The 12161-nt window shown below is 33.0% G+C and overlaps 1 protein-coding gene across 1 annotated transcript in view; it reads right to left on the reverse strand.

Moving 5' to 3' along the window:
• GPM6A (glycoprotein M6A) overlaps positions 1-12161 on the reverse strand; it is a 246269-nt gene that overhangs the window by 24460 nt on the left and 209648 nt on the right. Inside the window, exon 2 of the mRNA XM_015592820.2 lies at positions 10166-10358. Coding sequence (XP_015448306.1) covers positions 10166-10358 — 193 coding nt within the window. The remainder of the gene's footprint in view (positions 1-10165; positions 10359-12161) is intronic.

Here is a 12161-nt window from a genome sequence, read left to right on the forward strand (position 1 = left end):
ATTTAAATAATAAGAGAATTAAGCAATGTAGTATGATATAAAATTGCCTGCAAAAATCAATAGCATTTGCATAGACAAATAAAGTCAATTAGAAGATAAACTGGTAGAGAAAAATTAGATTTTTCTCTAGAAATGGGATTGCTGGATCATTTGACAATCCTATGTTTAATATTTTGAGCAAGTTCCATACTGTCTTTCATACCAGTTGCAACATATTACATTCTCAGCAACAGAACACGAGGGTTCTAATTTCTCCATATCTTAGCCAATACTTGCCTTTTTGGGGGAGGGGGGGTCTGTTTTTTCATATAATGACCATTCTAACTGTTGTGAAGTGATCTCATAGTGGTTTTGATTTATATTTCCTTGATGATTAGTGATGTTGAGCAGCTTTTTATATACCTGTTGGTTTTGTATGTCTTCTTTGAATCAATGTCTATTCAGTTTTGTTTTTTGTTCCTTGGGGTTTTTTTGCTATTGAATTATAGGAGTTCCTTACATATTTGGATATTAATTCCTTATAAGATATATGACTTGCATAAACTCTCTTCCATTCTGTAGGTTGCCTTTTCATTCTGCTAATTGTTTTCTTTGCTACACAGAAGCTTTTAAGTTTGATGTAGTTTCACTTGTCTATTTTTCTGCTCACTACTTGTACGTTTGGTGCCATATCCAAATCATCACCAATAACAATATTATAAAGTTTCCCCCCTCTGTTTTCTTTTATAGTTTCAGGTCTTGAGTTTAGTTCTTTAATCCATTTCGAGTTGATTTCACTCCCTTCTGGCCTATGAGGTTTCTGCAAAGAAATCCTTTGATAGTTTCACAGTTGCCCTTCTAAGTGAAAATTTGATTTTCTCTTGCTACTTTCAAATTTCTGTGTTTCACATTTGACAATTTGATTATAATATGTTCAATGTGGATTTCTTTTAATTTATCCTAATTAGAGTCCACTAAAGTTCTTGAATCTTGATGTCTATTTCCTTATGTAGATTTGGGTAGTCTTCTGTCATTATTTCTTTAAGTGAGCTTTCTGCTCCTTTCCCTCTTCTTCTGGAATCCCATAATATATACATTGGTCCACTTGATGGTGTCATATAAGTCCCTTTGGCTTTCTTCACTCTTTTTCTTTTTTTCTTCTTCTGTTTTTTGTTTGTTTGTTTGTTTTTCTGGGTGGATAATTTCAAATGACCTGTCTCTGAGATTGTTCATTCTTTATTTTGACTTGTCAACTTGCTTTTGAACCCCTCTGGTGAATTTTTCAGTTCATTTATTCAACCCTCAAATTTCAGCTTGATTCTTTCTTATATTTTCTATCTCTTTGTTGATATTCTCATTTTGTCCATTGTTTTCTTGAGTTTGAAAGGCATCTTCATGATGGTTATTTTGAATTCTGTCATGTAATTCATGTAGCTCAATTTCTTTAAGATCGATTTCTAAAGATTTATTTTGTTGCTTTCTGGGGGTTGTATTTCCCTGTTTCTTCTTAGTGTTGGGCGTCCATGTATTTGAAAAAAATAGCTATCTCTCCCAATTTCGGGTGGGTTTGACTTTGAAGAGGCTGTGTGTGCAATTTCTCAGTTAGAGAGGCTGGCAGGTTTCTATTTCAGAAGTTCATAATCTTGTTCTCTCTGGTGACTGCAACACTATAAATTCTGATTCTACAAAAACAAGCTGCCCCAATCCCTTTAGTTCTCACTGGCCATTTAGCATCCAGAGTTTGCCAGCTCCCTTCACATCCTGAGTTAGACAAGACAGATACGAGTCCTTCTGGTAGCTGGTACACTGTAAGACTGGACAAAACTCTAAATCTCTCTATCCCTCCCAAGAAAGAGCCTCAAGTTGTGCACTTTCTCCTGATTGTACTGAGCCATGCTGCTGTAGCAAGCTGCTCCCAAATCTTCTTTGTTCTCAGTGACCCAAACATGCCAATTCTGTCATGGATTAGGTTCTGGATATCTGTGGGGTCATTATTCAGCCTGCCACAAACCAGATACTTTATTAAAGGTTAATGTTAATTTCTTGACATTCAAATATTCCTAACATAACATTTTTCTTCAAACCATCCGAGGGTGGACATTTGCTGAAATTACATTCCAAAATGCATTTCAAAATTTTAAATCATCGAAATATTTAAATTATAATATACCTGACACTGTCTTACTGGCTTGAATCCCTCTATCACCAAAGTACTCTTTTATCAACATGCAATATATAAATTTAACAGAACAAATAACTTCAAATATGATAGGAGGAAAATTAAACTCTTCTTATCTATAAAAATGAGTTTTTTGTTGATATGTCAACGAAATGCATCAATAATACTTCGATCATGAAGTTATTGATTATGTGTCCATAGGATCAAATAGCAGAGACTCATAAGGAGTTTTACTTTTACTTCTCTATATTTTTTCCAAAGTAACAATCCGTATTACCACACATCTTAATGAAATTCTTCTAAATGCAAACTTCCAAATTTAACAATGTTTCTGTAAACAACTGTTTTACTGATTAAAATGTTTGTTGTAGAAGAAATAAAATGTTTGTCGTACAAGAAATAAAAGAAAAAACAGAAAAACAAAGACTACTCACTGTTTATCCTCCCAGTTTTTTATATGAATAAATTCCAAAAGTTATGATTATATACTGCTTTGCAAACTTTATTTTTTAGTCATAATGTTATGAATATTTTAAGCTATTATATAATTTTATCAAGATTTTTTTTTAAAAGTCTATGGTACATCCTATCATTTGAAGGTATTATAATATGTTTTACTAATTCTTACTTTTGGTCAGTGCCAAGAAGAATAATGAAATTCCCAAAGATGCTCACCTCTAATCTCCAAAATCAGTGACTACATTACCTTGGTAAATGAGATTTAGAAAATATTATTAAATTAATGAATTTTAGATTTGGAAATGGTCCTGTGCTATCTGGGTAGGCCCAGTTTAATCACAAGAGTCTTGATAAGTGAAAGAGAGATGCAGGAAAGTCAGGGTCAGATTCAGAGAGAGATCTGATGTTCCACTGCTGGCTTTGAAGATGGAAGGGGCCAGGAGCCAGGGAATGCAGGTGGCCTCTGGAAGCTGGAATGAGTAAAAATATGGATTCTTCCTAGGGCCTCCAGATGGAACACAATCCTGCCAATACCTTGATTTCAGCCCATTTCAATAAGCCCAGTAAGACCCATTTCAGACTTTTGACCTCCAGAATTGTAAAAAAATGAGAAATTTGTGTTTTTTTATCTACTAAATTTCTTATAATTTGTTTCAGCATCTATAGGAAGCTAATGTATTACTATTATAAATAGCACGGTAATTCTTTCGGCACAGTGTATGTTGTCTTCATGGGATAAATTCCTAGAAAAATTTAAGGTATATATTATAAAAATTGTGTCCAGAAAGTTTGAACTTAAATAAAGATGCATAATTAGTAAGAGGGCCTATTCTCTTTGTTTCCTAATACCAGGTATTATCATTTAATTTTTCTGATAAATTAATAGTTAAAAAATAATGGTATAATTTTAATAAATTTTCTTAGTTTAGTAGTGTAGATAAATATATCTTTATGAGATATTCATCATTTTATATTCTTTAATAAAATGTGTTTTTATATCTTGCCGATTTTTCTTGAAGAATATGTATCTTTTGTCTTTGATTTAATTCTGCATTTATTAAAATTAAGAACTTGTCATGTAAGTGGTAAATATTTTTCTCAGTTTTTGCACACACTTTAATGTTTTTTTTTTTAATAATAGTTTAATGAGTAAAGTTTAATTTATATTATGTCAAATCTATAAATCTTTCCTTTGTGGTTTCTTATATTGCTTATATACTTCTTGCCACATACTAAGTGAAATTGTAATCTATATTTTTTTCTAGCTTTTACAAATTAGTTTACTCTTAAATGTTAACTTCTAATCCATCTGAAATTTTTTGGTAAAATGTAAGGGCATAATTTTATATGTGTCTATAAGTATTTATGTGTATATTTATGCCAATATCACATAGTATTAATTATTGTAGTTTTTCTACTCCCTTTGTTTCATTAACCTGAAGCATCCTAGAAATCAGCTCAAGTACAGCTACCATTCTCCGATTCATACTTGTTTAGTCTGATGTGCATGGCACTTTTGTTTACATATCTTTCTTATGTCAGTACTTGAGGAAAAAGGTCTTGTTCTACCTTGTACCCCTAAATATTAGCCCAGTGAATGGCACATAGCATAACCCAGTATCTTTTTGCTAAATGAATGAATTTGTTAAAAGACAAACCAGACAAAAGATTAGCCTGAAAAAGTATATCTGCACATTTGAAAGCAAGAACAGTACAGAAGTAAATTCAGTTTTAAACATATTTCCACACTTGATATTCACAATAACCCAAAGAGCCAAATAGGAACTCATACTAACATAGCTGTTCTTGAATAAAGAAGACTAAGGTTTATTATAGAATGTAGGTGAATTATAGAATGTAAGCATTTTAGAACTAGAATTCTTTGTTATTCCATTACCAGCTTTGTCTGGATACCTTCACTGACAGGCAAATCACTTCATTCCAAGGCAGCACATGTATTCTTTAGAACACTGTGACTTTTGTAAAGTTCTTTATACTGAGACAAAAAATGATTTCCCTATAAACTGGAATTCATTGCCCCAAATCTCTCTCCTTGAACCACAAAAAAACAAAGCAAGTTTCCTTCTACTTGACAATCTTACAGATATTATTTGAATGAAATCATCATGTTCTTTGTAAACATTTTTTTGTTGTACTCCTGGGTATTAGAAGAGAAAACAGAAATTAGGTCTTTGATTCTAATTTGTTTTGAAATCTACTCAGGTGTTTACCTTAGCTGAAACATCTACTCTAGTCAAATAGCACATCAATAGGAGCATTATGATAAGTCGGGTGACTTAACTGGTCAAACAGATTTTAGGAAGCATGGTAGTGGGCATTTAAGTTGTGATACAGCTTCAGAGAATACATTATTATCATTGTCACAACCATCGTTACCATCATTATCACCATCATATTCATCAACAGTTAGTGCTTGCGATGTGCCAGCTGTGTTAGAATTGTTTTAAAATATCAACTCATTTTATCCTCATAACAACTTTAGGAAATAGGCAGCATTAGTAAGTCCCTTTTATTGATGAGGGACTGAGGTAGACAGGTTAAGTAACTTATGCAAGGTAAGACAGATAGACGGGGGCAGAGACCACATGAAACAAACCCCAAGAGTTTGGCCCCAGAAGCAGTACTCTTACTCACATACTATGTTGTGTGTCTATCTAAATCCCTCATGGTTTATGTACTGGTTTGGTTGTTGTTGTTTTATATTAGTGTTTTTTTTTAACACTTATTTGAGGACTACTAGTCCAGTTGAAATATTGCCTAAGGATATATTCACTGTTTAATTTATCAGAAGTTAGGAATTCAGCATGATTTTTTTCACAGAAGTTTTAGCTAGGACTGAAATTATTTTTTACTTTCTAAGACTAATCAATAATCTTGCATCAATACTAATTTGTCTGACTTTCAAACTTCTTACAAGTAGAAAACCTAAGCAATCTGGTTTGACTGTCAACCCCTATGTCAGAACAGATGGTTTGCACACTGCTATGATTTCTATCAGCCTATGAAACCTGATTTTATCTTGCTATAAATTCTTAGTTCCTTTTCCTTTCTCACTCCCATCCATTAAGCTAATGAAATAGTTTTCGATTTCATTAACTTCCAAGAAATAAACATAAACTACAAACAGACTGAGATTTATACACACATGAAGTATACACACATGAAGTTTGTTGAGAGCAAAACCACTATATATCTATTTTATTGAGCTTACTTTTTGCTTTATGCAAACAAACTAATTTTTTTTGTGTGTGTATTAAATGTCAAAGAATTCATTATCTAATAAATTCAGTTTTTGATCCATTGACCTCAAGTCACAGTTGTAAAAATTTGAAAATGAAATATATTTGCTCTGGAAATCTATGGTATCAGATCCTGAACTCAAGCTATAATTCGTCAAAACCCAAATGCAATCCCTGTCTAATAAATTATAGGGGGTATATTTGTGAATAAGGCTGTTGTTCCTTGCTCAGTCCTCAGGAGAATTATTGAAGAAGCCTAGTCATTTAGCAAAGTTAGTGATTTGAATTGTTTGATATCTAATTAGTTTCTAATTAGTTTCCATATTTCATTATCTTATATGAATCTGCTTCACGGAAGTAAAATAGCTAACAATACTTCTGCTCATTCAGTCAAGTGAAACCTGTGGAGCAATAATAACACCTTGCCAAGAGACTCTCAGATGAGAAAGTCTGAGTCACAAATCAGAAAACAGGTCTCATCACATAGCAGAAAGTGGCAAGGCACTGATTTGTTTCCAGTGTTGAGTCTAACTGGCTATACCAAAAAACAAAAGTTGTCCTTAATGTGTGGGAATATTCCCGAATGGGGAAAGTGAGCAAACTTACACACACATTGTGACAACAGTTTGGAGCCAACAAATAACCACAAACTTGAATGACTAAATGAACAGATTAAAAAAAGGAAAAGATTCTGGGAAACCAAGGAGATAAGGAACAGAGTAATACTTAAAAACATATCCATGGGTCACAAAATCTTTGAGAAATTCACTCTATCCCCTTTCTGTGGAGGTTGTCACATCTCAAATGGAATTTGACAAAGTGGTTTAATGGCTGACATCAGCTGAAGATGTAGGAGCTACATTTCAGATCACAACCCATTGGTAAAACATGATGGTATTTAGAATTATATGTCTACAGTAGAGATTGCATGAGAATGAAGATTATTTGTAAATTTATTTATAAGAAGTAGATTTTGCATGCTAGACAGATGATTAGTGAAATGGAACAGCCTTATTTCAGTGTGTCAGCCCTTCATATGTCTCTCTATAGACTTGGAGACATTGACCATGCAGAGATACATGTAGGTGTTGAAGAGGAGAGACAATGAAGAAACAGATAATGAAAGGAGTAACACCTCAGATTCTGATGACCACAGGTGGAAAACTGGGGGCTTAGACAATTGGTTTTATCTTTTAGTTAACACATCCAGTAAACAGGCATCTTTTCCTTTATAAGTATATGAGGTAGGAGTGTTCAATATGGTTAAATCAAGCATGAGAACTATGGAAAAAAGAAATTGACTCTCTGTAAATTAAGGTTGGCTAACACATCATGTCTTCATGATCATTCTCTTACATATTTTTTCCAAACTTGCCTGGGCTTATTTCTAAGCAAGTGTTTTGCCTGCAAACAAATCTTTCACTCATTTCTGCTTCACATTCCTTATTTTACTTCCTGTTTTCCCCTTGTCTTATCTACTCCTATGACATCCTTGTAAGGCAGCCCTGTAGGGTAATCTCTACTTCATCTAAACCTTTATGTAATCTTTGAATGTACCGGTTGGCACTAACTATACTCAGTAGTTTATGGTACAAATCTTCCCTCTTGTGTTTTGATGAACTATTTACTGACACAGAGAGAGTCTTTGGTAGCTTCACCAATCTAGTATAAAGAATTTTAGTTATTTAAAATATGAAAAGAGAGATCATTTGAGCTTTTGCTTTTATTACAATCAAAATGGTAATCTTCCCATTCTAAACATATATCATTGGTTTCACATTTAACTTCCAATATAAGAAGCCAAAGGTAAGTACTAACTTACCAAGTTAGTACCAAGAAGCCAAAGTACTAACTTAAGCATATGATCTCTGATTTCTCTTCTCTGAACTCCCACACATACTACTCCTTCAGAAGTTTAGCAGAGCTCTGTGATATATTAAAATTTGCTGTCTAAATGTCAAATAAATATCTTGACAATTGGTTTCTGATAGATGTATACATCATTTCATGATACCAATTAGGCTTATGCTTGCTTAAAAACATCTATTCTAAAACTAAAGTTAGCAATTTGGATGTAGCCTAAATATAGAGAATCTGTAGATTTTAAGGACATCTGTGGTAGCTTAAAATAATGCATAGTGAAAACATATTTTGTCCAGTGTAGGCTGAGATAAAATTAAAAAGAAAATGTCAGTTTTATCACATTAAAATACATCCATGAAATCATTTTCTTAAGGTTCTCTGAAAACTAATCTGCAATAATCCAAAGCATTTTCAATAGTTTAATTATATTTTAAATGATGAATATCATCTGTAAACTCTCAAGGATTAAGTCATGGTATAAAGCCAATTTAATGGAAATTGATAGACTGTCTACTCTGGACTTAAAGAATTCAATTTAATGGTTAATGCTAAGTTTTCAGAACTAATTTGTAAGGTAAAGTTACACTGGGAAATATAAAGAAAGTGATATGATTCCTTTGTCATTTTTAGGTCATGATTTTAAAAATTTGCTATTAATTCTCCATTTCCATTTGTCAGTGACATTGATGAAGCTCTAAATTGATACTTCATAGTTAAGGACTATGTTTTTAAATAATCTCATTTCTTATCTGGGTGGCTAATCAACTTCCTCCTCCTTTTAATCAGTGTGTGAGAGAGAGTGTGTGTGTGTGTGTGTGTGTGTGTGTGTGTGTGTGTAGCAAGAGGGTCTTTGGCAGGCTGGTGGAATTTCCAGTCCCATGCACTTGCTTTATTATATTTTTCATTTTGTGACCAATCTTTCTCAAATTTTAAGTATCAATATATTTTAGATAAACAAATATTTCAACTTTCTTTTTTTCTAAAACTTTGCTATCTCTCTGACCTAAAGTACATGCCCTTCACCCCACAAGGTAGGGAATTCTTACTCTGTTACCTGATGTAAATGTGTACCACTTTTTCTTTTTTTATTTTCATGGAAGTCAGTAATTTTAACATAGAATAATAAATATAATTTATAAACAATACTTTGTTCAAGACAATTTATATGCCTGTGGCTGGTGGATTATTTCAAAAATTAGGAACATGGTATGTTTTTTGATATTGGGGTTGGAGAAAAGATGTCCTCTACTTAGAAAGTTGTCCAGGTTGACCAGGTGCTCTCATAGATTAGTCTTAGGTTATACTTACACTCTCAGTAGAAACTGCCCCAGTAAATAAGACATGTAATTAGCCTCTTTTTGGTGGAGTTGTAAAAGTAAAAAGCAGTCATCCTAACTAGGCATACAACTACTAAGACTTGTAACTCTAAAAACATCTTATTTCAGAAAGCATATATACAAATTGAGAAGGTTTAAATTTATTGAGATTGACAAAATAAAGCAACATGGAAACATTATAATCACGCAGTATCATGAAGCATGAAATAGATGCAAGAAGTTTAGGGGCAATAAACGCTACAGTGGCTAATGCGATGAAAAGTTACTGTCTGCTAGGATTATAAAATAAACTGTAATGAATAAGTTATTTTCTTTTTGTGAGCAAGAAATCACTAAATAAATTATCTGAATTGAGAACTTATTTGAAAATAAAGTTTGCTATAATTCAATCCTAAACTTTTGTTCTCTGTAGTATAGACAATAAGGAACTTCAACTTGAAATGCAAATTCTTATTTACTTCTAGACTATGTTTGAGTTACTTTGCTAAAAAAATTAACATCACCATAATTTAGTGATCCCAGGAGGTTATACGTTAAGAGTAAATTACACATTTTAAGCATAATTAGTGCTTGCAAAAAGGTGCTCATTATTTATGACTTATCCTCTTGCAAAAGTCAATAAGAAACTTTCATAATGTTTATGTAGATAGTCACATCATTTCTGCGAGGCGTGAAAAGAAAGATGAGTTAAAATTTTTTAAAAGGTGGGAGTACCTATAGAGTTCGGGTGATCTTCCTAGAATTAGCAACAAAGTCTACATTTATACCTGGCTCTGTTCTCTGTCTTCTGTTCTATTAAAGCAGCCTCTACTCAGATTAGAAGAGCAAAAGAAATGCAAGTATTTCACTTAATGGTAACTGAAATTTGGATCAAACTTTACAGTCAAATTAAAATACAAATTAAAACTCTGATTTTCTATGTGTCTTATATTCACAGTGAAGGTCAATGTCCTTTTGACTCATGTATATACCCTAAGAGTACTTTTTTCATCTATATAACATTGCCTAACTTAACTCTAGACTGCTATTTATTCAACACACAATGTGAACATACGCTTTCAAAATAAAAAGCAACTAGAATGACTTACATGGTAAACACGTCCAGTGTATCTCCAGCAGTCCTTGCCATCTCGAAGTAGGTCTGCAGAATGTTGACAGTTCCAGAAAGTGCTTCATGACCACAGCCACAGAACAGGGCAACACCAGCATAGAGCAGGATGGTGGCAATAAGAGAGGCATAGGGAATGCCTCCCAGGCATTTAATACAGCACTCAAAACAGCCTGCACAAGATCAACAGGAAAAGAAGTTAGAGATTAATATTTCTGTTAATCTAAATTTTTAAAAAAACTTCAGCATTATGGGGAAGTATAATTGCATCAGGTCAACCTTGTAAATCAAGTCCTAGGCTGGCCCTAGAGGGTATCAATGACAAGTTTCTTGATTATAAACCCATCCTCCAGACAAAAGAATGCTTGCTTCTGTTGATGGCCTCCCCCTCTACCCCAAAACCAACAGAACCTTCCTTTCCACCCAAACTTCCTATAATAATTAATCTTCACATGCATGCATATCATTCCATCTTGACTTTATAGCTCTCAAATTTCACATGCTTAAGTTTTTATTTCAATGACACTTTCTTTTGAACTCCTTGTAGCTGTATCTTTTAAATAGTGAGTCAAAATCTGCTACTTATGAACCCAGTTTACTAAATTTTGACCAGCAATTCTTAAAAGTGAAAGAGAACAGACTAGACAATATATAATAATGAGTGTATTGCATGTGGTAAGGCAAATTATTTTTGAATCTTTTCAGTTCAGATATTTATGTCTGTTGTTTTTGTAGTGACTCATAATGCAAAATCTATTTCTTGCTGTGGTGCATAATTGAAAAATGAGAAAGATACTGTCACAATAGAAAAGAGAGACAGGCAGGTTAGAATCCTGATCCATCACTGTACATTTGGGGGGCAAGTTTACTCTTTTGATTTCATCATTGGTAAAAAGGTGACAGTAAGAACTTCTTGCAAATGATTCTCGTGAGCATAAAATGAGTTAATACATAAAATAGTGAATGACAAAGAGTTCTCAATAAACATTTACCATTATTAGAAAATAGCAATTATTAATATTAACTGTTATTGTGTTATATAATATGGTTTTCGAAATTCTTTGGTCACCATAATCATTTTAGCTTTGTGAATCTTTGTCACTTTAGCCTCAATTTTCAAAAGATGGCTTTAAACATTTAGTCTGAGATATCAGAAAACCATGGTTGTTAATATTCAAATTAAAACCAGAATTTTCTAGGTGACTGCTAGGTATCTTTATCTAAGAGGTTAACTAGAAAACGCTTAAGTATGTATGTTTTGCAAAAATAAATATTGATGAGATACTATGTGTGAGCCACTGGTGAGAAAGGACAATTTAGGTAATAAGGCTGACAGGCTGAGGGAACTCCAAAGATGATGTCACTTTCCCCTTAGTCCACCTCTGTCCCCACTTCTTCCTCAAACATATTCTAGTACAAAGATTTCCTCCTACTTTTCTTCTTTTGGAATTTCTTGATCAAATCTCCTTATGTAATGCTGAAACCTCTCAAAAACTCTCCATTTAATTGACTTTTTCTTTCTTCAGAAATAAATAACATGAGATTGGAAAATGCATTCTTATTTAATGATATAGTAAGATCTGCGTGCACTTTATCTAGAATGTATATATTTTTATAGCAACTTACGATACGTGTAATGATTGCAAAGTTCCTCTGTAAAGTAACTTTAAAGATTCATAGGAAGGATTAGTTTGCCATTTTAATATTGATTATTGAACTGGCTTTGTTAAGGGAATTATGGATTATCTCATTTGCCCCAGAGAAGATCAAAAAAGAAGTCTGAACACCACCCCCCTTCCATAACTCTTGCATGTACAGACAAAATCATTTTCTGAACATTCCTTCCCCCAACACAGACACACACACACGCATGCACACACACACACACACATGCACACACACACACACACACACACAATGTGGGGAAGTAGGAAAGGTTAGAACAGCTTGACACTTCATTTGATAGGAGGAAATTT

Source organism: Pteropus alecto, unplaced genomic scaffold (genome assembly GCF_000325575.1).
Source record: "Pteropus alecto unplaced genomic scaffold, ASM32557v1 scaffold24, whole genome shotgun sequence".
NCBI lineage: Eukaryota > Metazoa > Chordata > Mammalia > Chiroptera > Pteropodidae > Pteropus > Pteropus alecto.